Raw genomic sequence first — 27,618 nt, 5'->3', positions numbered from 1 at the left:
GGAGCTGTCTTGGCGCCTACTGGAAGATTGTGGTTCAAACCAGTTTCTGTTTCCTCCTGTTTGTGCCTTGTAATAGTCCGAAAATAACCTTGTTAACCTATAAAACAAGTCTGGATCGAATACAGCGACATTCAGGAAGATCATTTTATCAAAACAGTGTTTGTTATGATGGACTGCAAAGCAGATATCTTCATCTGACCCTCTGAAGTATTCCTTGTTCTCACACGTGTTGACAGCCATCGACGTTCATCAACTGGCAATCTTTGTGAAGTAGCAACCAACATTTAACTCAGATTGTGTTCATTAGCTTTCGAGATGTTTGGATCTTCGACGAATACGCCCTTTGGCACTGGCAATAGCTTTGGAACAGGAACAAGTATGTATGATCTATGGTTCTTCGCGTATACCTAGTAACTGGCATGAAATAAGTATATGTATGGTTGTAGACTTAGGCTTAACTATGTGAGGTAAACAATTACAATATTAATATTATACACGTAAAGGCATTTGGATATCGAAGCTTCTAGTAACACAGGCCTATTGCTTCCCATTTTAGATGTTGATTTTGATGAGAATATACATATGTGATGAAAGTTATCTCAAAAATATCTGTTTTCTTGACTGAGTGTTCTTTTTTTGGCGTAACTGAAAAGGTTTTGAGGGATATTCCCTCAGTTAATACTCAGATAAAGTATTCAGTTCCTAAAAGTCGAACAAGTTCTGATGCTTTTTCAAAAAATTTCAGGAGATCTTATCATCTTGTGTATGTTGACATGAATGATTTGTTTCCAGCTTTTGGAGGTCAGAACACCACAACACAGTTTGGTGCGAGCTCAGGTTGGTTTTTGGACATCACAGATTTATCACGCATCCATCAACTACTCAAATTCACCATACGTGTCTACACTATACCAGTTTGAAGCAGCTTTGTACTTCTGCTGTATGTTACCACCGTATTTTGAATGAAGTCACCCACTAAAATGAGCAATGAGTCACTCTTCAGAATTTTCAATGGCAACTATCCACATGTAGCTCTATAGCTGTCTCTACAGATGTATTTTGTTCTATTCTCCTTGTGGAAATACTGCGTTAATTCACTTGAGAATTCTTTTAAGAGCTGATCAAGCTCCTCATTCTCATGACATACCTTGTTGTTTTTGTTGCAAAATGCTAATGAGAAGTTTCAATGTAGGTATTTATTGGATGCTTTCCATTATGCCAAACATTCTGGAAATTTTGGTCAAAAGTCAAATGGAAAAGTCCATTTCAGTTCAATGTAAATTGAATATTCGGAACCACCTCTAGAGGTAGTCCACTATTATTGGTCTGACTTGTTGGACTGAAATTTGCCTTTCGGTTTTGAGGAATTGGTTTGTTGGGCACCCTACTTCTTGTCAGTAGATTTTCGTTTATGTGGGGGATTGGGGAAACAAAATTATAGAAAATGGTGAGGACCATTCTTTTCAGTTGTCCAGGTTTGAATGAAAAGTAACGTTCCATTTTCCTTGGTTTATTCTACTGGTCTATGACTAGTTGGTCTGTCAAAATGGAAAGTACCCAGTATTTCTGGAGATTCTGTAGTTAATAAATATATTGACCAAACATAAGGTCAAAATGGCTGAATAGTGGCCAGGTTCTTTTTTGGGTTGTTTTTGGACTGAGACAGAGTTGAGGTCCATAAATAAGCAAAAAAAGAACAAGGCCAATATCCGGCCATCTTGACTGAACAAACTTGGTCAATAAAGGATTTATTATATGCAAAAAGAACACTATTTTCTTGCGGGACACAGCAGGTAATCCCAAGCAGTCAAGATATGTGTAGTGTCATCTTGCCTGCTTGGGTAGTCAATCACAGTGCAGGATCCAGTTCATCTTACCCGCTCACAGAGCTAGCCATATAATAAATAAATACATGTACAATATATAATGTTCATGTTCCGTCAGGTCTTGGCACAAGCCTGTTTGGCAGCAAGACTCAGACAGGTTTTGGCACTACGTTCAATCAGCCCCAGAGCTCAGGGACTGGTAGTATGTTTGGAAGCACAGCGACAAACACAGGAGGAAGTTTGTTTGGTGGAGGAGCTACAGGCAGTATCTTTGGACAGCAACCAACTACTCAATGTAAGTGTAGCATTCTTGCAAATATTAACCCTTTTCATTTAAGTTCTAATACAGGGAAACCCCAATGTGGTGCTAAGGATTTGGGACAAATGTGTTTGTTACAAGCAGGGCTTCTTATATCAAGGAATTTTTTTGAAATGTTGAAATGTTGTTTATAGTTGTCAATGTGCTTACATGTACATGTAGCTACACCTAGCTACGTGTAGTTGACAGGTATCTACTAAACCGAAAGAAACAAATACTGTATATCAACTACATGTAAATAATTATAATAGCCTTAAAAATCCCAACTGGTGGGAGGAAGACCAGTTGGCTATTTGCAAGCATGACCGAGGAGTTGAACTAGGGGTTACAGACAAACAACTCCAGCTTAGTGGTCAGAGCATGACTTGAACCTGTGACCTCTGGATTTCAAGTCTAGCTCCCTAACCACTCGGCCATGCTGCCTCCACGTAAAACAACATTGTTAGTTTGTAAAAGATCTCTAAAGAAACTGATGGGCTATGTTGGAGGGAAAGTGAGACACTTAGCTGTTTACATGTATTAACTTGAAGTTGATAAAGGTAAATTAAATGCCGTGGTAAGTTTGTGAAGTTGACATTTTGAGTCTCAGCCATTTGTCAGAGCAAGGTGTTGTTATATCTAGGTTTTGTTCCCTAAGCTGGGTAGAAGAATATCAGTCTTGTCATAAAGGGGTTTGTTAAGCTGGGTTTCCACTGTTGTAGATCTTGTTATTGTATGTCTTTGGAAGCATGATTTCCTAGTGGTTAATAAGTTAGACTATTGATGAAGAAGTCCATGTTCTTACACTAGCCAGGGTCTTCGTGTTCTCTTGATAGGCAAATCATGTGACTCCCAAAATGCTATTCTCTACCGAGGAATACAAATCTACATCTACACGTAGTTAAGTTGGTAAAAATCGTAAGATATCACACCAACTGTGAAAATCAGAATGAAAATAATAAAATAGGATATTAAAAAAATAGAAAATAAAAAATCCAAATAAAACTAATAGGGTATTGGTACAAATACTGTAGGTGTCCACAAACTGTAAGAGCAACTTGACAGATTACTGGGAGGTGGGGAGAAACCAACGATGGACTAGCATCCCATCCAGGGGGAATAGGAAATATTCCCACTTGTAGTTGCTTCATGCTACAGAAACTGGGGTAAAATCTCACCAGTGATTTGATTAATTTTTGCCTTGACAGCTTCATTCGGTGCTTTTGGATCAAGTGGAGGCAGTTTGTTTGGTAATGCAGCAAAAAGTAGCACAGGAACAAGTGTGTTCCAAACGCCTGGTCAAACATCAACATTCGGCACTGGAACATCAACAGGATTTGGAACAGCAACTGGTTTGTAATAGAACTGCCTGCATGTACTCCTCTCCAAGTGTGTACGGTCATTAGCATAGAATGATCAGTGTTTTGTGTTACGCATTTCTGTTTGTGAGACTCACAGGATGAATGACCATCATGCATGTACACTGTTCAGTATTTGCTAGAAATTGTTGAAAATTGTGTGTTGTTAGTATTAGCAGATTGTAATTTTTGCCTCTTTGTGATGAAATGAAATTAAGTCTCAAAATATTACATGTGCAGTGTATGTCTAATCTGAAATTAAAACATGAGGTGAAAGCTGAAAATGAAAGCACATGTACATGTTAATGTACATATACATGTAGAAAACACGTACACGTACACATGCATGCACATTACAAGAGTACATATTCGGGCTTGGTTTTGACTCCTGGAACCAAACAATAAAAAGAGAAGTTTTATTTTGTTGCAATTTTAAAGTGAACAAAATTTTGGAGAAGCAGAGTTGCTCATGTGGCTAGTGCATTTAACTACTGCAGATGTAAATCTCTTAAGCCTTATTCAGTTAGGAATCCTGCCCCTGTTCTGTCAGATTTCTTGTTTTTTAATTAACACTGTGTTTCCTCACCGAACATTTTCATTCTTTCAGCAAGTGACCCATCTTATGTGACAACTTTTACATTAATGTATATGTAATCCTTATTTTGTAACTCCACATACAACATGCATGTTTTCTGATCTGCTAATTTTTTCTCTCTTTCTTTTTGCAGGTTCCACTCTGTTTGGCGCAGGTGCAAACAAGGGTACTGGATTGTTTGGAGCAGGTCAAAAGAGTTCCGCTCTTTTTGGACAGAAGACCACCACAACTACCCCAGGCTTTCAGGGTCAAATAAACAAACTAACCCTTTAAACTCCAAGATCAAAATATAAATTCTCCTTAACAATTGCCACCTGTTTCGTTTGATTTCTGTTTCAAGAATTTGGTGATACATAGAGTGCCATATCTGATATGGTCTCTATGTATCACCAAATTGTTATCCCCTAGTTCACAAGCTTTGCTACCCTTTTTAACCCATGGATTGCATTATAAGCAAGCTACGGGTTGTAGTGGTCCATCAGATTATTACATGTCTGTTTGACGAGCTACTTATATTGTAGGGAGAAATTAGTTTTTGAATATACTTGGTAGTTCTAAGGTGGTTAATGATCATAGTTCAGAATTTTCTGCATTTTGTATCGCATTTTCCTTACCCATAACAAAGTATGTTTTGTGTTACAGGGTTACTAGGTGCTTCTGGAACTGCAGACAAGGGAACACCTGTCAAGTTTAGTGTAAGGAGTTAAAGTTCTCATAAGCATTGTCCTGCTTAAAGCTGCTCAAGGTTACTTTCCCCCAAAAAACATGGCTTGCTTTTATTGCAATTTTACAAAAAGTACTTTATTAATCCAATTGTTGTAGGGGTGACATTTGAGCTTACACTGTACATTGTAAGTCACTGTATTTTTCTTCCAGGTTGTTCAAGGAAATGATTCCATGGTAAAGAATGGCATCACCACCAATATCAGTGTCAGACATCAGTGTATCACTGTCATGTCCAATTATGACAAGAAGAGCATAGAGGTGGGTTATAAAATTATTTATAGTGGAGCCTCTCCCCACTCCGTGTTGTACGTTTTACTTATTTTCTCTTAAAACTTTATGCACAACCTTCATTTATTTTGTGTTCATGTCAGGAATTGTGTTGTGAGTGTTCTTAATGACTTCTGAGTTGTGTTTGGTTTCCTATCATTTTAGGAATGCATAGGGGTTTTCAAATTGAAATTAAATAACAAAACTGCATACATTGTATTAATAAACATTAAGTACCCAGCGCAAAATGCTTTAAGCGGCGGGTAACTTGCGTCAAGTGCCAGCTTACATGTATTTTGAAAACCCTGAATGCATTGGAATCAATTTTTATAATCTTGCTCAAGTTGGTGACAAGGTGTACATGTACCTTCCATTTCATGAACAGGAACTAAGAGTAGAAGATTATGAAGCTGGACGTAAAACTGGAGCTGCTGCTTCAACTGGTTTTACTGGTTTGTCTACAAGCACAAGCACTGGAGGTCTGTTTGGAAATACCTCTGGAACAGGATTTGGTGCTTCATCATCACTGATTGGTCAAAAACCAACCACTGGATTTGGAACAACAGGTATGGGCTGAAGCAGTCCTGCACAGGGGTTCCATTAAGGGCCAGGCACCTGGCAAATTGAGCGGTTGTGAGGACAATTTTGCCTGGTAGCTGGTTTGACCATGTAGCAGAAAGTTTTTCTTTTAAAGAAGTTCAGATAAAGTAGTGTTGCCCACCTGTGAAAACCAGTTGCCCTTCCGCTGAAAATGTCAATGAAACCCCTGCCTGCATCATCTTAACTCTGTTACCTTTGGAACTGAGCTAGCCAGGTATTGCAGACTGATCTCAGATACAATGTACATCATGTCCTTCATCTGTAAATTATGAGGAAAATACATGTAGATTTTGCCATGGTGTACATGTACAAGTGTCAACAATAACTTACTTTTTTCAATATTTTATTTGTCACTGATTGTTGCTAAATTGCACAGTTACTTAAATTTATTGTATTTACTGGGGAAACTAAATTTGATTTTCAGGGAAGTTTTAGAAATAAAGCTACAAAGAACATTGCTGCTGTAATTGTTGAATGATGAATTTCACCTCACTGGGGTCAAGTTTGCAACATACAACCTGAAGTAATTGTTGCAATGGTGTCAAAGATTTTTTATTCAATACAGAAAACAGACCCGTACTTACAAAATACATTGTGTTGCTTCTGGTTGTTACAAAAGCATGTTGAAATCTAGAAGTCTTTGACAATTGTGATGCTGCAGTATACCTGTAATCTCTGTGTGTTTTCTTTACTCCTTTTCAGGGAGCTTGTTTGGCAGTAGTACAGCAACCCCTGGACTATTTGGCCAGCAGCAAACAGCTGTAACAGCATTTGGTCAGAAGCCAGGGGGCCTGTTTGGTACTCCAACATCAAGTACAACTGGCACTGGATTTGGCTCAGGATTTGGTACAACAAGTCTCTTTGGACAGAGCACCAGTGGTCAGACGGTATGCTGGCTAAAATAGAATGTATTGTAGTCAGACCTGATGATAAAAATGATAAAAACTTGCCTTCTTCAGGAATTCAAAGCAAAAAGTTATTTAATATGGCCACACATTTTTTATGAAAGTTTTACCTGTCCTGACCCCCCTTAGGTGTTTTCTTGTGTTCAATTGCCAGTCAGATCTTCGCTAAAGTTGTTGCTCATAAAAGCCGTATGATTGTAATTATGTCTTTCTAACTTCTTACATTGTATGATAGTGTTACTTGATTGAGGTTTAGCAAGTAAATAGCTGTACAGTGGTATCGCAATTTCTTAAGCCCCCATTTTTTTAACCTTCCGATGACTGTAATTTTTTAAACCAATTTTTGTTTCCATCAGAGGTTCAAAAATCTGGGATTCCACTTTCAAATGAAATTGGGAAGTTGGCTTTTGGGCAGCAGCTTCACAATTGTTAATTACTCACGAGGTGCTTGATTTCATTGTTTCTCTTAGACTGGTCTGTTTGGTGCAACAACTACATCAGCTGGCTCTAGTTTGTTTGGAGCCCAAAGTACAGGCTTTGGTCAAACCCAGACTGGTACAGGTGGACTGTTTGGGCAAACGGGTTTTGGATTGGGTCAACAACAGGTAAGAGATGTGCACCTTGTATGGAAAAACAAACAACAGTGCATGGAAGTACTGCCCAATAGCCTCTATGTGAATGGTCATAGACCAGGGTTTCACCCACAAACTGGAAAGTTAGAACCACCGTGTACAGCATAATAAACAGTGCCACATGAAAGTACTGCTCCTTAGCTTTCATTTGAATCATCACAATGGTCACAATGAGCTTTGGTCTGCAGACAACCACCTTGTAATCTTAAAGTCTTTAAAAAGGATTTAATAAATGTAATTTTGTTCTTTGCAGCAGGCAACAGCTTTTGGAGCCAAGCCATTTGGGAGTAAGTAATTTACTGGGTACTGTTGATTTTGCATTACAGTTATACAGTGTACAGTGATGTGTAATGCAGTAGAAATTTGTTGATACTCAAGTTAGATGTAGGTATACATGTACATGTAAGTATGGTGTCTATGTATGTACATGTACACATGTATATGGCCACATAGAAAGCTTCTTTTCACTGTTTCATTTTAGCAGCTCTGGGCACTGGAACTACTGGCAGCTTGTTTGGTGCACAGAATAAAACCCAGACAGGATTTAACTTTGGCAGTGGTACCGCTGGCCTAGGCACAAGTGCATTTAATGCTGCTTCAAGCACACCTGGAGGCCTGTTTGGCGCTAAACCTACGGCATTTGGTGGGACAGCCTTTGGTGCGAACACTGGCACAGGACTGTTTGGAACCACAGGGACCCTTGGTACAGGGACAGGCCTCAACACAGGGACACTAGGAACTGGTTAGTGTCTGATTGGATTATGCCCGTTTTTTCATTGTAGATGGAAATTATTAGCACCTGCCAACTCACCCAGATAGTGGAAGGTATGGTGATGTAATGGTTAGCACCAGTACTTTGAACTCTGGAATGAGTGATCCACTCTGCCTTGGTCATTGCCAGGGACATTTTTCACTTGCAATAATTATCTGTAATGATTTCCATACCAAGATATGTGTCTTACTCCTTGAACTAAATTGAGGGTAAACCCAGATACATACAGATGTAACAGTAATTATGTAATAATTATTATGTAATAATAATTGTGCTTTTATTCATCAATTTTAGTCATTCATATTTTATTACATGTATGCTTTTATTCATCAATACAGGTGCCTTTGGTGCTTTGGGCTCTCAGCAAACTACTGGGCTTGGAATAAGTGCTCTTGGAGGGTAAGACTGTCACTAATATGTCTTAAATTGAGGTACATTTCGGGGCTTAAACATAGTCCCTATGTGCCTTTCTCTTAGATTTGCCGCGGTCTTTGGTGTCTGCCACAATCTAAGAGCCAGGGAGTTCATTACAGGTTTGAGCAGGAAGGCAACATGTTCTGAACTGAACTTCTTTGTCTGAAATAATGTCCATCTCAAACCAGGTGGGCAAAATTGTTTTCACAACCAGCAAATTTGTCCTGTGCCTGGCTCAGGAACCTCAACCCGAAGCTGTTCCTTTCTGGTGCTACAGTACTTTTTGCTTTCCCTTTTTATTTCATTGTATATTTGAAAATGTTTTGCACAGGTACTGTGTATTTGGCCCAACAGTCAAACTTCCTCCTGTTTTACACTATCAGTAAGTGAATTTTTATTTTATTTTCCCCTCTTCAATCTAACAGCAACCAGACTACAGCACTGAATGCTCTACAGCTACAACAACAGCAGCAGTTGCTGGAGCAGCAGCTATTGATTTTGTCCAACTCGCCATTTGGTGACTCACCACTCTTTCGCAATTCATTAGTTGTAAGTGTACAAGCTATTTTTTTTTCCCTCATATCTTTTCATTGCTGTACCTGTAGTAGAGGTGCAGTAAACTAGTTGTTAGTGTGTTAAGCTCTGGGTTCTAAGGTACGGCACAAATGCTTCTTTGTGTTCAGGATTACAAATGGATAACGGCAACTTGTTTAGGCAGCCTGACAAAATGTAGGGCTATACCTGGGCTAATGTACTAGCTCCGGGGGTCTAGAGGTTTTGGGGTCCAGGTGTAGAGCGGTTTAAGTGTCTAGGCATGTACATGCAGAGGTCTAAGAGTCTCATGCTCTAGGGGTCCATTGGTCTAGGGGTTTAGGGGTCTACGGGTCCATGGATCAGGAATAGAAAATTGCAATACTCTATAGCCAAGTTTGAAGATGAGTTTAACTTCACTGTTTCATAAAACTTTACAAACAATCCGAAATGGAAGTAACAGAATGTTTTACTTTGGTTTTCAGGAGAAGGCCAGGCCTGAGAGAGCCTCAGGTTCTACTTCCACTTCACTGAGTAGGACTTCCACCACTCCATCACACTACAAGGTTGAGTGTTACATGTACTAGAATCTACGATGTCTTAAGCTGACATAAGAGTAACTTATACATATTATTGTTCAATTGAGAACAGTTTTGTGTGTAGTTTTGCTACTTTTCTGTAGTGTACTATTTTGTTAACACTTTTATGTTTTGTACCATTATTTGCCAGGTGTCTCCTCGTCCAGCTGCGAGAATTAAACCAAGACCAATCAATAACCACACGATGAACAAGGTCAGTTTAGCCAGATTGCTCCTGCTTTGTGACTGCATTCTTTCTCTTTGAGACGTTTTGTATTTCCCTTTATACTTGGCAATGTTTAGTGGCTTTCAAAATGTACGTTTTGTTTATGTATGCTTCTCTTCTTTGCAGTCCAAGCTGTTTGAAGGTCTGGAAGAAGATTCAGGCCTAAGTCCAGACACCTTTGTACCCAGAAAGAACATCAAAAAGCTTGTATTAAAACCCAAATCAGGGAGAGAGGTGCGTACAAGATCACTGATGTTACAAAGTGCTTGATTGTGGACGACAATGTTGTAAAGGGGTGTGAAGAGAAAGGCTATTGGAACAGCACACTTGCAAGATGTTGTCATCTGATTACAACTACCAGAGTTCATTTCGTTTCTCCTTTATCATTTAATTTTTAAACCACACTGGGGTTTAAATGGCAATTGCGCCAGTTAACACCAGAAAAAGAAATCATACAGGATTCTGGTACTTGTAGTCAAATGATGCCATCATGCAAGTCGCCTATTTTGACTTGTGGTTGGTGTAAGTACTGCAGAATGTGGATAAGTTTTGAAATCTGAAGAAGTTATGAAAATTGTCTTCAATCTGCAAGTTTACTTGACTTGCAAAGAGAACAGATTTTGATAAAGTTGATGTCTAGAAAAAATGCAGAATTTTGTCCAAGTGGCAATAACTTTACTTAAGTGGCGATTGCATCAACAAAACTGATTAGTATGAGCTCAATTAAATTATAAGGTAGAAAGTGGTATGTCCTGCCAACCCATCCCTTGACATGACATTATCATCAAAATTTTGAAGATAAGTGGTACATAAATATTTAGTTAACAGATCATGTTACATGTACAGTGTATTTCATGCTGGGCATTTTTAGTAAGGTTGAGTATATCAATCGTATACTTATGTTAGGAAAACAGGTTACTTATTCTTGTCCATGAGGGAATCTTAAACTGAACTTGAAGCTGCTACAAATGAAACTAAAGGAAATGTATAAAAATTAATAGAATTAATAATAGCAACGAAAAATAGGAAAGAAACCATACATTATGAGAAATGGCAACCTTTATTGGTCTTTTTATTAAATTAAAGACACTCTTGTGGGGATTTTTTAAATACAACTTTATATGTGATAATTAATTTATAAATTATAAGTTCTTATGTTTTTTACTTCTTTTCGTGTTTTTCATTTCCTTTTGTCAGTGCATTAGGCATTTTGAATGCATGTTCCTTTATTACGTAGTTATTGTGCAAGATTGGTGTATGTTATGTATTTGTAAAGCAAATAAATATGAAAAAAAAATACATTGTACGTCATCTTTCCAGGACTCGCCACTGCCAGCGGTTGACACTACCAGAGTTAAACTTCATTCCTTGGAAGGAGATGAGGACTTACCAGCGACCCTTTCCTCACCCTTCCCTCCCTCCCCTCCCCCATCACAAGATACATCACCCATGAGGAGCTCTCCCACGCCTCGTGTAGTGCAGGAGCGTGGTAAAGTAGCTGATGAGCCAGCCAATACTAGTGACGGTGTGAGTCCAATGGGAGTGAGATTCTCTCACACTGTGGAACGAGAAGCGGCAGATACCACTATCTCTGAATTGAATGCCCGTCAAATGCCCATTGACGTTGAGGTCAAGTTAAGGAGACCTGTGGTTGATGAAGATGTGGTTGATGAACATGCCTCTTCTGAGACTTCATCTAGAGAATTGTGTGGTATCATTCTGAAAAGGTCAGATGCTCAGCAATAATAACTTCTTACTAACCAAACGCGAGGGCCATGCAGGCGAATATTGGCCCTTGGTTGTGACAGTACAGACTGAGTGCAACAAAAATGACCAAGGGCCAATATTCCACAGTGCGACTTGAGCAAGCTACATGTAGGTTAGTAAGTAGTTTATTACATGGCACAAAACAAAAGAACACACAGCTTATGATTATTTCCATGGCCATTTCCATACGGCCAAACCCTGACCAAGAAAGAACCACACAGAATGCTCAGATTTACCACAAGACTACCATGCCATATAATAATACTAAATCATCTTTGAGTTATGACTTGTTTTGAAATCAAGGTTTAATATTAAAAAAAAGATGTACTGTTGCACATGTACAGTGCTTTTTTTTGTTGTTGTGAAGATATTGAAATGCCTACAGGATGGTAAACGAGGCTGAGAGGAATTCTGTTGTGCATGCCACAACTCTAAAAATTCTTTACAGGTGTTGTGGATGTAATATATCAAACACAAAAGACCGTGTTCAACCACATTTCCAAACACCAAGAGGAGAGTTGAAAAGACGATGACCAACATAGTATTATTGACGAACGTTGAGGTGTTTGGAAGTGTGGTTAAACACGGTCTGGAGTATCTGGAGTGTTCTCAATCGAAACTAAAACTAAGGAGAAAACAGAGAAATACAAATCATAAAAATCTATGCTAATTAAGATCAGATATCCAAACACCGTCACGGTCATTTCTTTGTGCAAAGTTGATGAATTATTAATGAGTTTGAGAACGACTGTTGAAATGTGTAGGGTACAAAATATCAAATAACAGAATGTTTACATGCGTTAAAGATGGTAACTGTTATCTACATGTATACATACCCCTTGCATGTACTTAAAGGAAAAAGGCTCTTTTAATAATGTTATTTTGTTGTTGTTGTTGTTGTTGTTGTTGCAAATTTTTATAGAACATGCAGGTTTTTATTGTTTCCAAGGACATCAAAACTTTTTTATTTTGGCTAAAATTAATGTGTTCTGTGATAATGTTTTTGTCCCCAATTTTTTGTTACTCTAGGTCTGAATACTACACCATACCGCCACTAGCAGAACTCAACCAGAAGATTGACGGTAACAGGGATGTGTTTGTGGACGACTTTGTTGTTGGTCGGGAGGGCTATGGCCAGGTCAAGTTTTATGGGAGAACTAATGTAGCAGGGCTAAACCTGGATGAGATTGGTGAGTGAGTGTGCCTGTGATCTCTGATCATTTTTGACATCAATGGAAGGCGCTAATACAACTGTAATGAAGTTTGCTGAGTCTTGCTCTCTTGGCTGGGATAATGGATTCTTGCCCAATGAACAAGAGAAGTTTTTTGTGAAAACCTTTGATGAAATAAAGTTCTGTGAGAGATTAACTTTTTGGGGGGTAGTGAGAAGGATATTCAGGCTAGTACATTATAAGAACTTAATGACTAGCCCAAGGGAAACAGTAAGTTTTGTTTCCCTGAGACCCTCAGTGTTCCCCTTGGCTTCACCTTGCGGAACATTGAGGTAGAGGGGAAACAAAACTCGCCGTTTCCTGCAGGACCAGTCATTAAGTGTTTTGTTATACCTGCCAACTCAAAAAAAGAAAAAAAAACTGCAAAGAAAGCGTTTGTTTGATGCAGGCTGGCTCACAAATTTGCTGTGGTTTCAAAGATCATGACCTGATCACGTACGAGTCAAAAGTTCAAGTTGTTGTTTCCCTAGGGAGTTAGTGAGTTTTGTTCGTCCTTGGGAGTTGTGAGTTTCGACCCACGACACGTGACACGTTCTCCTCCAATCGGAAAACGTATCTGAGTTGGAAGGTATAACAAAGTTACTTAACATCTTGCATGTGGTTGTTTCCTTTCACACCCTGTAATAAAGAAGGGTGGCACACATCTTTTCTTAACAGTTTATTGAGGCACGTGTATTACAAAATTAGAAGTAAACAGTACGGTACATGCAAGCCTGCTTATGTGTTGTTAACGTTTGATGACTTAATCAGTTGTCACAGTTGACAACTTGGGCTTAGTTTCAGAAATATTGCTTACATGCCCAATTGAGATCTTAACAGAATTGCATTTGATTTAAGTAAATTGTGGCTTCTCGTTATATTCAAACACATAGTTGAATTGAATTGATGTTATATTTTCAGTGTTCTTCAGGCGTCGTGAGATAGAGGTTTATCCTGACTCGTATCCTAACAAACCTCCTGTTGGTGAGGAACTAAATAAGAAAGCTGAAATCACCTTGGAGAAAGTTTGGCCAAATGACAAGACTTCTCACAGGCCAATCACAGTGAGTTTAAAACTTTACTTCCATTCATTTATCGTCTGGAAAGTTCTTTTTTGTTTCCAATAGTTTTGTAGTATACTTGTACATTGTAACTGCAGCCTTTTAAAAGTTTTTTCTTTCAATTTAAGCATTCATACATTTACTGTACAAATTAATTCATTTGTTCATGTTGATGTTATTTGGCATGAAATATTAAAATTAATAAGGACAAAGTATGGTAACACGAGACTGCATTTTGAAACTGCATTATGTGATATTATTGATTGTTTTTGCAAATCCAAGGCTACCTAAAATCAACTGCTTCGAATTCTTGAGTTAAAAGTAAGTCAATGCTTCTCCAGCCTGATGTTGAGATTCATGGCTTTTTCACAGAGTCCAGAAAGACTCAACCTTCTGGGATGGCAAAAGAGAGTGGAAACTGCTACGGAAAAACTAGGAGCCTCCTTTATTAATTATGACCTCGACAATGGAAACTGGGTGTTCACAGTAAGTTAGCTGTTTTTTTGTACTTGTATTTTCTCCACTTGACGATGTGAATACAGTATTGTTAAAAATACAGTCGAACCTCTGTGAACGGCCACCTCGAAAATGGCCACTTTTTCTTGGTCCCAGTGGACAGTGCATACATTCACTCTTATTCTAACCTGTTCAACTGTACCTTTCTAAGGACTAATATTTTTTAGTACGTGTATGCTCTTTTCGCTGACTGAAGGTTACTGTAATCAAAAATATTTGATTCTTTACAGGTAGATCATTTTACCAGATATGGGATGCACCAGTATCTGGATGATGACGACAATGCTGCAAAGAAACTGAAGAGACCACCAATCAAACCGCAGTTACAGGTACAGTAAAGTCCCTGCTATAAATTGACACATCATGTAGGCAGTCACCTCCCGTCAGCAGACACTTCGTCGTATTGCAAACCTGGATTTGGACATCATGACAGCATACATGTAGGCTGTGTTCACACTTCGTGCCTGAGCGCTGGTGCCTACGCACCAGCACAAAATGATGTTCTGTTTAGACACGGCATACTCCAAAGACCCAAGTACCGTTTTGTGCCCAAGTGTAAGGTACTTGGGGACGGGCACTGTGCCTGAATTCTTGTGTGAGTACTTGGAGAAAAGGTGTGTTCACATTAGTATCCAGCGAGAATTGTACTCAGACACCATGCCCGGACATCAAGTGTGAACGTAGCCATAGTGATATATTGCTTTGTGCACTGGAATCCAGATCAAGCAGTCTGGGTTTGAGACCTGGCCGAGGTCAATGCGTGGAGGTTTTGGACAAGGTACTTTATTCTCACTCTCCACCTGCAGTAGGTGTATAAATGGGTACCAGAGAACTTAATGCTGGGGGGTAAACTAGCATCCCATCCGGGGGGAGTAGAAATACTCTAAGTCGCTTCATGGTACTTTACCTTGCAAAAGTAGACATTCTTTAAGTCGACAGTAGTTCTATTTCTAAGGCGTCTGCTCACATGAGATTTAACTTTACTGTAAATGTGTCAAAGACAAGAGTATCTTCATTAAACTACATGTATGTTGTGCATCAATTAGTTTTTTTTCCTTTGGCAGGATGATGGTGATTCTGTGGAGAGAGAGAAAATGGAAATCTTCAGACATCTGCAAGAAAAGAAACAGGAATTTGAAGCGTATGAGAAGGAAAAACAAAGAGCTGCGCTCTCCTTACGAGACCAGGACAGTGACATGCCTGACATAGACCATGAAACGTTTCCTGGTACTAAAGATCTATAACAAATTTTAAGACTTTATTTTATCTGTAATGAGTTACATATAATATTCACCTCTAAATCATAAAGCAGTGGAAAAACTACTTTCAAAACGTGGTCACTAAAATTATGAGAAAAACTTATTGATCAAAATTTGTTATAATCACAAATTTTCTGCAAACTACAGTAGCGTTGCTGTTGTAAAACACGTCTTTATTAATGCGTGAACCGTTAGCTTACAAAATAGAATATACAGCATGTGAAATACAACATACTAGTAAACTTTAGTTGTTTACATGGAAGAGGCACTACTTCTCAGGAAGACGTGTTTTTTTGGTAATCAGACTTTGAATGAATTGTAAGCAAATATCAAGGAATGTCGCACGAGGCAGGTTACACATACAAAAAATGTCAAAATCATAAATCAAGGTTAGGTTTACTGGCACAATAAAGTCAAATTTTACATCACGAATTATTAAAACTAAGTTGTAGAATGTGAGTTTTTCATTGTCTCTCAGAGGAGATGCTTGAAGGCGCTATGGGAGAAGAAGGAGAAGATCTTGAGGAAGAAGACCTGGATAATTCACCCGCCAGTCACCAGCTGGCGACAGCCCTGGGAATGAACGCCCATCGAATCCAAGTCATGAAAGCGTCATTCTTTGCCGACCAGTCTCAGCTGTCGTCATACTTACCCAGGGATGCCCCCACTGTCGACAAGGCTCTTTTCAGTGGATCATTTGGCAAAGCTGGCCATTCAAAGAGTTCCATGTACCCAGCAGTCAAGCCACTGGGGCCGCTACTGTCTCCTAAAGTAACGCGCTGTGTTGATGAGTCAGGGCAGTTTTCTCAGTCACTGTTTGGAAGCCCTAAAATAGGTAATTTATTGAGTTGCCCATCCTTTTGAGTGCAAAAATAATGGAAAGCCACGCCAGCCTTGTTAATCCCCAAAGGTCTACCCAGTGCTACAACTGACAAAAACAATAAATAACTAATTGCTAGTGCTAACATTCATTACAAGGTCAGGAGGATCAGTTTGACTTGATGTCTACTCTCTTCTCGCTCGTTATTTTATATGTACAGTGGAACCCGGTTTTCGTAATCCGATCGGAAAACCTTAGAAAAAGAAAAACACAGCAATGTTCTGGATGTGTTTTCCAATCAACAAAAAACAGAGAAAGAAAAAAAATGAAGAGAAGCTGTAGTTGCGCGTCTGCACTGGTTGCTTTCCTCCGAACCTCGACACTGGGACAACACTTCTTTTTAAGCAGACACTGCATCTCACTTGTAACAGCATTAAAGGAGCTACCTCACGGTTTGTGCATCTTGAAAAGTTTGGCCTAAATTCTTCGAGTTTGTCGTTTGTAATCCATGTCAATCTTCTCCTTCCTTACCCATCCTTGTTCCTTTTATAGTTTATTATTATCTCTTCTTAATAAACTATTATTTTCAGGTTTCCCTCAATTTAAAGGTCATTTTGTACGTGGCCAAAATTACTCAAACACCGTGATTGTGCTCCTGTAAAGTGCTTTGTTTGTTTCTATTGTTCCACACTGCAGGCGTGTATCCTCTCCGGCACCCTCTGGTACATGACATCACTCCAGCTGCTCCCTCCTCGCCGATGATGCTTCCAAGTTCCATTGGCTCTGCAATGGACATTGGTATCAAAGTCGTAGGAGCTCGAAACCAGTTTGGCTTGGTCCCTAAGAAGGACTCCCTCGTCAGTGGTAAAGAAAACCTCATTGCCGACGCAGGCCTGATGATGGGGCGTTCTTTTCGTGTGGGCTGGGGACCCGGGTTCGTCTTGGTCCATAGCGGTACTCCTCTGGGGAAGCGAGAGACAAAGCCTGCACCCACCACCCAGCCCTCCCTGGCGGGGGATTTCCTGACACCGAAGCTAAGGCCCAGTAGTAGTGAAGGGTCACCATCATTTGGAGTGACACTAGAGAAACTCAATGTGGCTTCAATCTCTAATGATGGCATCAGTGATGCCGTTTTGGTAAGTAGTTCTCATTCTGTATTTGGTTGACTATGGCTTGCTTTGGCCTTCCTTGGTGTGGAAGCTAGATAAATGGCCTGCTAGGATGCTACGCCTACAACACTACATCTTGTCAAGAGCAGCTCTGCCTAAATTTCAACTAGACCGTGAAATAGCGGAGAAAATGGATAGACATTCGCTCAAACTACAAGGACCTGATTTTCTCTAATAAACGGCTAGTGATGTTCTCTTAAAGTTGATCGATAGATCAATCACTCAGTCATTCACTCAGTCAATCAAGCAGTCACTCACTCACTCACCAGTCAATCAGTCACAATGGATTAACCATTACCTAAGTTCATTATCTATGCCTCTCGCCGCTTGATTGTAGCTCCTGGTGTTGGATATGGGTTTAGTTGTACAGCTTTCATGTATTAATTGCTGTAATAAACTTGTTTACTAATCCCAGGCACATCATCAGTCCGTACTTGAAGCGGAATTACAGCATGCTGTGGTTTCTGTTGATGATGGCTGCCCGTTTTTTCAACCCTCCACTGATGTGAAAGCGTTACATCATCATGCAGAAGTTGCCAGGAGAAACAAGGAAGCTACAGGTGACAAAACTACTCTGACAGAGAGACTTGAACACACAGTTTATCCTTGGAAACCAATCTCATAATATGAAACGTTTCTAAAACATGCACCTGCGTTATAAATCTCTGTACCTTTCTTTGCCGTCCTCTGCACAACAACAACGTGAATGACTAAATTCTGCGTATTTGGGGGAACGCTAACGACGGCGGCTAATTTTTCGTATATTTATTTGGATTTGAACGCTAGCATTACATATTTAGCTTGAGCAAGTTCTGAGACAAATAGACGCTCTGAATAGATCTAGACAATTGCGATATTCAAAGGTAAAATATAAATTAATTTTTGACTAGGCGTTGTCCTCGGGATCGCGGTCACCGCTGCTTAAGTTCTCTATTTTTAGCTCTTGAAGCTTGAGCGAGAAACGAGCGACGGCGAAAGTGAGCCAAGTAATCCATTTTAATCGTTGTTTTTTTTGTGGGTGGGTAGGTGGGTGGATGTGTCCTTTTAGCTTATAAAATTAGTTGTGTTATTATCAGACTCTGGACCACTGAGAGAGGCAGCAGAACAAGTTTGTTTGGTTTGGGATCTGGTCGTAGCTCTTTGGGGAAAACTGAAAGAGAATGGAGATGATGAAGAAGGTAAGTTGAAGTTTACTTCATAATAATTGCTTAGTAGGGCAAATTGTATGCAAATACCAAGGAGTGCAGGGATGGTCAAGGTTAAAAAGGATTAAAATAGATTTTAGTGCGATGCTAGCCTGAACTCGCAGTTATGAGTCTATTCTACCTCTTGGTTTGTGATAAAAATGCGAAACGACGTCAGAATAGGCTAGTCATTCTTAAAAACATGTTCCCCTCCATAAAGAAACGTGATAATGCTTTATTTCTGCTGAATGCACCGTATTTTCTTTAGGTTTGAAAGTTTTTTTCAGGCCTCGTCCACACTAAGCCGGAGAAATTTGAAAACGCAACAATCACCGGTCATTTTGGATTTGTGTTTGAGGAACACTCGGGCAGGAAATCCACATCATTATCGCAACCTCATCGTTTTCGAAAAGTTTCGTTTTCAAAATGTTTTCCGTCCACATTAAAACGCAAAGCCAGCGTTTTCAAATTTGTACGGTTTGAAGAGTGTTTTCGAAAAGCTCCGTTTTTGTGACGAATTAGTGTGGACGGTAGGCCTAACCGTAGAAACAAGGTTGCGTTTTCAAGGTTCTCCAGCGTAATGTGGACGCGGGGCCTCAGTGGATTGTATCATAAGCTTTTCAAATTGCGTAGCCAATCAAAAAGTGAAAAAATGCGCCTGCTCTGAATGCTCACGTGGCTCTCCTCTGACGTCTCCGCCAATCAGATTTACTCAGCTTGACTTCTGACTGGCTGAATTACTTGAAAGCCAACATAAAGATGTCAAAACAAAAATCAGCAGTTTGAGTGACAACTCGACAACACGCCTCTTGCGGCCAGTTTTCTCGCGTGATGTTAAAATCTCGCAGTGAAGTTTGTCTCCGCGTCTCTTAAATAACGAGCGAGTAAGAATTTTTTGTTGTTGTAGGTTTTGATAGATCTGTGGAAGAAAGAGAATCTTACCAGTGTCGCGTAGCAAGGAGAGCTGCTCTGTCAAATTGGTTGGCTGAAGCTGCGAAGGAAAGAATTTCTCAAGAGGTGGATGCAGCAAATTTCCAGGTAACCTCATAACGTCATGATTATCCTCTTAACTGCAGGTTGACTTTAAAGATTAATTGAGAGGAGAATGCTGTAGGATTTCTAAAGAAGTAGGGATCATTCAGTCACAGTTACGGTCAGCTTTTTTCTCCTTTGATGAATGGTTTTACAGGAATTTGACTTTCTTATACATATAAATTAAGATACTCCACCTGAGTGTCGGTATTTACCTTGCCTCGGTATACTTACCTCCACTTCACGAATAATTGCTGTGCATAAGTTTTTGTGTTATATGCTGGCGGAAGGTTCGTATCGAGAAAAACTTTGTCGAGGTCTTGAATACGGCCCGAGGCCGTAACGTCCGTTTCAAGGCCAACGGCAAGGGGATGTCTGCGGTCTATAACTCGGGGTTCGTATCATGAAAAACTTCCTGGCGTAATTGGCTAATCAAATTCTCGGATTCACTATTCCGTACCGCTGAGATGCTTGAGAAAAAAGTGGTTGCCGAAATATATCACTAGTGTTACCGATCATTGTGACACGCTCAGGCTGTCATTCCCTTTCAGGAAAGTGATCACGTGAAGTCCATCTTCAGTTATTTGACCGGCAAGCAGATCAGCAAGGCATGTCACGCGGCACAACAACACGGCGACTATCGACTGTCTCTTCTGTTGTCACAAGTTACAGGTAACTCCGTGGCAAGAAATCTTGTTTACAAACAGCTGGCTGACTGGCAAGAATTGAAGGTGAGACTGGCTCTGTAATACACGGCGTGGGTCTTTTGTTTTACCGTGTTGGTGTGAACTTTGCGGCATTTTCAAAGAACAGTTGGCGGAATCTCCTAGTTGCACTGCTTACAAAGTTTAAGTCTCAGTTCAAACGGGGTTTCACAAAGGTGGTCGTAACTAGAGATTTTCGCTTACGAGAGTTGTCACAAGGAGAGCTTCGACTGTATTTTATAACTTCAGAATCGTGGATTTTCATGTAATGATCATACAACGTGTTTCATATCGTTATGATTGGAGTATATTTGAGGGCAGTTGCCATGTGGTGTTCTTATCTTTGTCCACTGGATAGCGATTTACCAGTTTGATAGCGTTTTACACTTTGCCCCGCTCAAACAGAATCTGTCACCCATTGTTTTTATTCCAGGCGGACTTGTACATTAATGCAGAGAGAATTAAAATCTACGCTCTGCTCGCTGGCGCAATGGTGTGGGATATATCACGTGACACGGCCAATATACCACGTGGTGAACTTCAAAGCATACCACGTCACGTGGTTAACGTCTGCGAGGGACTGGATTGGAAAAGAGTTCTGGCCGTTCACCTGTGGTAAGGAGAGACTTTTTTCAGAGCGGGGGGAGGGGGTGGAATTTTACACTGGACAGACTGAGGTTTCCCAAGTTATCAAATAAATTAAGCACCAGAGACTGTGCTTCACCACATTCTAAACACCGAGAAGAGAGTTGAAAATGCGACGCAGAGGAGTATTTTTGGCGAATTTTTGTGTCTTTGATACACGATGTATCCTCTCATTCGAAACCAAAAAGAAAAAGAAAACTGAGAAATAAAATAGAAAAAAAACATCAACGCTAAACCTGAGAGCATATTTCTTACTGGACAGAGATATTTTATTCCTCAATTCTTGAAGTTAGAACTTGAGTTTCTGGAAAGAGGTTTCGTTATTCTAAGTTATTAAACTGAGATTTTTCTCAAGCCGTTTTTGTGTTTTTTTCATTGTTAGGTATTACTGCTCGCCAACATCTTCAATAGCAGACGCTCTGAAAGCGTACGATGCTGCTTTTAAGGTAAGTGGTTTTCTGTTGTTGTTGTTGTTGATGTTGTTGTTTTAACTCTCAATTCTTATATGAGCTTCCAAATTCGCCATAAAATGTTCTCATTCCTTTCTTTTTAACTTTGGAAAATTTGTTGTTCAAGGTGCTGTTGTACTTAAAAGGAGCTCAGTCACGGTTTGCACATATTGAAAAGTTTAGCCTCAATTAGTCAAATTCGTCGTTTGTAATCCGTGTTAATCTTCTCCATCCCTAGCCATCCTTGTTCCTTTATGGTTTATCATTATCTCTTTGGTGTTTTTCTATCTTATTAAACTGTTATTTTCAGGTTTCCTACCATTTAAAGGTAATTTTGTATGTGGCTAAAATAACTCAAAATAGCGTGACTAAGCTCCTTTAATCATAATGTCTCGGAACTTTGACGCGCCGTTGCGGGACTAATTGCGTGAAAAGTTGCCTTGTTACGTATAAAAACTGTCTAATCAACGCAAAAAATATTCTTCACTGCAGCGTCCTCGCAATCGTTGCGAAAAGTAGAACCACATTCCACTTTGTAAGACGCTGGCTGTAAGATAATGTCTTGTAAGGCGTGTTAAACTTAGGACGGAGATGTTGCGAGAAACTTTGCACGGAAAATTGTCTGGTATTGGAGCGCCTGAAGTTAAGAATTTTTTCTTAGGGTTTCTTCACCATGTGGCGGTTTGTTGTTCCACGTCTTCCACCGACAGAGTTCTTAAAAGAACTACGTCACAGTTTGTGTATCTTGAAAAGTTTAGCCTAAACTTTTCAAATTCGTCGTTTGCAATCCGTGTTAATCTTCTCCATCCTTAACCATCCTTGCTCCTTTATGGTTGATTATTATCTCTTTGGTGTTTTTCTATCCTAGTAAAGTATTATTTTCAGGTTTCCTTCACAATTTGTACTGATCTCCTGCAGGGATGCACGGCTAACGGTAGATACGGTGCACCTCCTCATCCGCCATTTATGGAAGATGACGATCACACGGATGAAGAAAACAAGTTCGTGACGAAGGACACGTGTTATCATCTGCTGAAACTCTACTGCAAAAGATCACACAGACTTGAGAGACTTCTCTCACCATCCACTTCCACTGCACTACAGCTAGATTTTAGACTGAGGTAAATGTTTTTCAGTCCAGCTTGTAGCCGTCTCAGGCAAAAACAAGTCGAGTGGTGAAGCTTGTTTTGACGAGGAATGACAGATAAACGAAGAGGGTTGGTGCTATTCTCATCCTCGCACACTACTTGACTTATTTCTCATCCTTGTTCGTCTTTAATTGAACTTCATCTAAACACGAGAACGAATTTTTGACTGTTAGCGCGCTGAGAAAAATCTTATTTTCTCATTTTCGTTTGATATAAGATCTAAACAATAAATGCTAAGAACAATGTGCAAGGTTTCCAAATTCTGATTAGCGGCTCTATTGTATTCTAAATGAAATTGCCAATATCAAATATATATTGCCGTTTAAATTTACGCAGTTGGAGCATCTAACTTCATTGAATCTTATGAATTTCCCAAGCCGTTCGTTTTGAAGCCCCCTTGATTAGTGACTTTAACATACAACTGAACATGATCGCAATAAATTGCGCAAACCTGAAAAGGAACAAAACGGAAAAGAGTTTACCGCAGCGCCCACACTACCCCAGAGAAATTTGAAAACGTAGCTTTATTTCTACGGTTAGGCCTACCGTCCACACTAATCCGTCACGAAAACGGAGCTTTTCGAAAACGCTCTTCAAACCGGAGGAATTTGAAAACGCCGGCTTCTCGTTTTCGTGTTGGTAATTGTTGCTTTTTCAGATTCCTCCGGCGTAATGTAGACTAAAAACACCTGATGCGTTTTTATATTGAAACCTCTGTTTTCAAATTCCTTCGGCGTAGTGTGGACGGGGCCTATGTGATGAACTCGGTGGTGTTTGCATAGTAATCTGTGAATAAACTTCACAAACTTGCTTGTTTTTTTCTTCAGCTGGCATTTGTACCAGGTCCTTCAATCGCTCGAGTACACGCATCTTTCCCAGGAACACGCGGGCATGTTACACAGTGGGTTTGCCGCTCAGCTGGAGGGACTGGGTCTGTGGCATTGGGCCGCTTTCGTCTTGCTACACATCCGGGAACCAGTGCGGTATGTTTTCCTTTGAATCAATAGTAGTCAGTGTCTTATTGTGAGTATGCCATGTTCGTTGAATCCTCGATAGCACCAGAAAATAACTCGAGCCCTCGCCGGTAAAGAGGCCTTGTGCACCATTTGAAGTAAATAGGTCCACTCGTCGAAATAGCGAGAATTTTCATATCAGCCTATATCACGTAGCTAAGCAGCATCCGAGCCGGGAATCGCGGGCTCGCAGCGATCAAAAGAGAACCGCACGTGTTAGGTTCTAGCTGCCGAATCTTTGCCCTCTATGTGCATTATGAGCAGTAATTCAAGAAGAAAGTTAAATGAAGCTTTTCACTGTAAATTATACAGTATTTAGATTTCTTTTTAATGTCGCTAGGCGAGAACACGCGATCCGGAGCCTTCTGTGTCGTCACTGCAGTTTGTCAGCGGATCATACTTATGTGGAGAAAGAACGCTTCATGTTAGACGATTTGAAGATTCCTGCTGAGTGGATTCACGAAGCCAAGGTAGGGAGAGTTACTTTTAGAACAAATGTTAATGTTTACTCATTTTTATCATTTTGCGCAACGTCCGTGCCATCAAGTAAACAACGTTTATTAGCTAAAGCGTGATTTTGTTTCCCTCCAGGCTTTGCGAGCGCGTTACGAAGGAAGAACTCGCGAAGAAGCTTTCCACCTCGTCAAGGCGCGTCACTGGAGCCTGGGGCATAACGTTGTTCTGTGCAGTCTCGCCAGTGACGCAATCATTAACGGTAGGAAGATAAAAATAAGGATGGGCAATCGTATAAATGCGAGTGCAATAGACCAATTTCGATATGTTAAAATTCAGCCTAAAGCAATAGACCTCAGCACGAGGCTCTGAGGAATAAACCCCACAAACTCTGTAGTTATTCCCCAGAGCCTCGTACTGAGGTCTATTGTTTTAGGCTGAATTTTAATATATCGAAATTGGTCTATTTAGGATTTACACTACGAATGATATTTGAAGCTTCTCCCAAAACTGCACGAGCCTTGAGGCGAGTGAATTAACGTTGTTGCTGTTCAATTTTGTACAGCTACTCTCTTGTAAATTCAAACTGATTTATTTGTCGGTATCGTTTCTTTCCAGCGGAATATGACGTTTTGAAAACGCTGCTGGGGGAACTGGAACCAAGGGATCGTAACTCCACCGTGAGGGACTGGACAACAGGAGGACAGGTTGATTGTGGACTGAAGCATATAAAAAAATACAGATTAAGAACGCACATCAAGTACATAGCGTAGCATTTTCTGAATCAGTAAACAAGAGGTTTGGGCTGTATTAGCTCTGCTGTTCGCCTGAAAAGCCTCCACCTAGATACGAGGAACTTTCCACACGATAAATAACCTGCTTTGATTTCTTTTCCTGTGAATAGGTATTTTTGGATTATCTTGCCCTTGTGCAGAAGTTCCAGGACATCACAAAGGTAAAATTGAAGGTTGCATGTTGTATGTAACTTACATACAGGGATATTTTGGAAAAAAACAAGATAGCGTCCACCTTTAGGAGAAGTAGTTTTCCGATAAAAAATTATGAAGCCGGTGAATTGCTTTCAAAATGGACCTTGGCGACAGTGTTGTCAGTTTCTAAAGAAAGATCCGTGTTTTAGACTCTTGTGTAAAGTACTGATGGTCCCGGTGATCATTTGACGTCATTTACCCCAGGTATCTCAGAAACTCGCGCTTTTCCGCGTTCCTTGAGAAGTACGCACAGGACGTACCTCTCACATAGAGGTGAATTAAATTGAAAAACTCGGCAAAACAAGCATGAATTTTTGTTTTTGTTTTAGGAAAACTTCGTGCCAACAAAGTACGACTGGGAAGACATCCACGTGGAAGTTGCTTCTCTTTGTACGCGAATCAACAATTTGCCGTCCGACACACCCAAGAACATGTAAGTGGAAAATCCCTTTATCTGATATAATATGGACAAAAAACTAACGCAAGCTGATGAAAACAGTTCGAGCAAAATTTGAAGAGGTGAATGGATTCGCTGCCATTTACTCTTTTCCTTTCGTTTCTCTTGCCACAGTCTATTTGAGGCCCCGTCCACACTCCACCGGAGAATTTTGAAAACGTTGTTTTCACTCTTAAAGCGCATCAAATGTTTTCCGTGCACACTACACCGGAAAATTCAAAAGCGCAACAATCACCGGTCATTTTGGATTTGTGTTTGAGGAAAACTCTAGCGGGGAAATCACGTGATTATCGTGACACACTAAAACGAAAAGCTGGCGTTTTCAAATTCCTCCGGTCTGAAGAGCGTTTTCCAAAAGCTCCGTTTTCTTGAAGGATTAGTGTGTACGGCAGGCCTAACTGTAAAAATATAGCTGCGTTTTCATAAGACGAACAGTTTGCGATCTGATTTGTGCTTGGTTGAATTACATGTTGTAGGTGTTACTGATTGTGGAGTTTTCCTGTCCTGTTTTTCAGGTTATGTCAATACGATATGGCGAAGATGTGTGCCAATTTTTTGAAGATTGTCATGAACGAATTGGTAAGTAAACCAGTGCGGGGCTGGTGACGAAGTGTCCACTCTACGTTCACGCCAGTCACGGTCTGCTTAAATCAGTCAGGTTTTAAAGCAAAGAAAATAGCTGTAACAAGAGTCTTTGGCTGGTCCTTTGGAGCAGCGATATTGTAGGCAGATAATTGGCCCAGTTGGCAATGCAGACGTTTCCTTCGAACGTCTTCAGTCTTGTCAATTTTGCCGAACTTGCTTCGGGACTTGCTTCGGAAATTGCGTCGCACTGGGGAAGCGGGGCCCTTGAAAAGAACTCTGCATAGTGAGAAGTCATTAGAACCCACTGTACAAATCTGATTAATTTGGTTGAATCTGTTTTCTAAAGAAAGAAGCTTATTGTTCCTATTGTTCTTATTGTTGTCCTGTAGGCGGACCTCACAGATGAAAGTGAGTCCGTTTTGCCGACTCACGTGCTGGTCCCTCACGTGACCAAGTTACCCATGCCTGAGGACTGCACCCTGGGGGAACTGCGTCAACTGATCCCGAGTTACATCACGGAAATAACCGCTGGCTATTGAAACTGCGGGCAGTGAGGAGAGCGGGCGGTACCAGGGTTGTGTTGCAAGACAGATTTTAGAGCTGTGGGAGGACTTCAGCAAGGAACGTCGACTTATTATTTTTCGTTTCAGCACTCTTTAATCTCTGTGATTCGCCTGGCTGCAGATCACTAAGTGAAGCTTACAACTCAAGAGACGCTATGATAAAGCATGTTCCTGGTCTACAATGCTCTGTGATTGGTTAACCTAAGTTGTTTTGGAATCGTCGCCGAACTTAGTAACGGGGGCGTTCTTTAATCTGCCCGAAGCACGTTCTTGGTGTAGCTAAGAAAAACTGATATTACTTCCAAACTGGACGGTTCACTTGAAAGGTTGGCAAAAGTGAACTTAAATTTCTCTAACTTTGCAGAGACTCAACGAGTTACATTTTACAAACGTGATCTGTTTTCATAACAACATTTCAATAGTGGTCCATTGTGCATAAAGTTGTATGGAACCAAATGCTCCGCAATTCGTGCTGGTCAAAAGACCAGATGAGTCCAGCTATTAATGTTAGAAACTATCTATCGATTTGAAAATTTAGCCAAAGAAGTCTTGTGTGTATGGACAGCTACAGTCATAGCCTTTTCAGTAGTATAGGTAAATTTTGTCGTTGAAACTAGCATTTTTTAACTTAACGAGAGGTTTCTCCAACGAAAGTACAGAATTCCTGTAGAGAGTTTTGGTAATTTATGATGTAATTCTGATCGACTGATAAAATTTACCAGCATAAGAGCTGACTCTATAGTCGGCTGTGGACTGTCACGGACTAAAATTCCATGGTGCCTGTATGAAGAATTTGTGCATTATTACTTTGATAAATATCTAACAACCATCCGCCTTGTTATAAATAAAGAGTTTTTCACAGCCC

General features: G+C 40.1%; 1 protein-coding gene across 3 annotated transcripts; it reads left to right on the top strand.

Annotated features, from left to right (window-relative positions):
- On the top strand, window positions 1-27,617 carry LOC110043416 (nuclear pore complex protein Nup98-Nup96-like). 3 transcript variants are annotated; one of them, XM_089272794.1, is made up of 40 exons: window positions 1-376; window positions 793-837; window positions 1,945-2,121; window positions 3,333-3,476; window positions 4,211-4,264; window positions 4,720-4,772; window positions 4,954-5,061; window positions 5,456-5,636; window positions 6,373-6,557; window positions 7,046-7,180; window positions 7,461-7,494; window positions 7,689-7,949; window positions 8,318-8,378; window positions 8,819-8,942; window positions 9,410-9,490; window positions 9,654-9,716; window positions 9,855-9,962; window positions 11,049-11,455; window positions 12,525-12,685; window positions 13,628-13,770; window positions 14,140-14,253; window positions 14,514-14,612; window positions 15,348-15,510; window positions 16,021-16,377; window positions 17,059-17,498; window positions 17,947-18,091; window positions 18,608-18,709; window positions 19,623-19,753; window positions 20,299-20,478; window positions 20,885-21,066; window positions 21,479-21,542; window positions 22,464-22,666; window positions 23,521-23,676; window positions 24,047-24,176; window positions 24,298-24,421; window positions 24,778-24,866; window positions 25,064-25,114; window positions 25,478-25,581; window positions 26,121-26,184; window positions 26,580-27,617. In XM_089272794.1, exons 1-40 carry the CDS (start codon window positions 316-318, stop codon window positions 26,727-26,729), a joined length of 5,634 nt encoding a protein of 1,877 aa, XP_089128920.1. In that variant the 5' UTR covers window positions 1-315; the 3' UTR covers window positions 26,730-27,617. The 3 variants fall into 3 exon arrangements, with proteins under 3 accessions (XP_089128920.1, XP_089128919.1, XP_089128918.1); XM_089272793.1 differs by having other exon boundaries at window positions 4,211-4,324; window positions 7,692-7,949; XM_089272792.1 differs by having other exon boundaries at window positions 4,211-4,324.
- The last annotated feature ends 1 nt before the right edge of the window (window position 27,618 follows it).

This window comes from Orbicella faveolata, unplaced genomic scaffold, assembly GCF_042242905.1.
Source record: "Orbicella faveolata isolate gen_17 unplaced genomic scaffold, um_ofav_v1 contig_35, whole genome shotgun sequence".
Lineage (NCBI taxonomy): Eukaryota > Metazoa > Cnidaria > Anthozoa > Scleractinia > Merulinidae > Orbicella > Orbicella faveolata.
The sequence above is the reverse complement of the archived record's forward strand: the minus strand, read 5'-3'. Positions and strand labels throughout refer to the sequence as shown.

Coding starts and splice junctions, on each gene's coding strand:
- LOC110043416 (XM_089272792.1), top strand. CDS start 316: ATGTTTGGATCTTCGACGAATACGCCCTTTGGCACTGGCAATAGCTTT. Junction 7,950..8,317: donor CACAGGGACACTAGGAACTG/GTTAGTGTCTGA, acceptor TCATCAATACAG/GTGCCTTTGGTGCTTTGGGC. Junction 11,456..12,524: donor TGTGGTATCATTCTGAAAAG/GTCAGATGCTCA, acceptor TTGTTACTCTAG/GTCTGAATACTACACCATAC.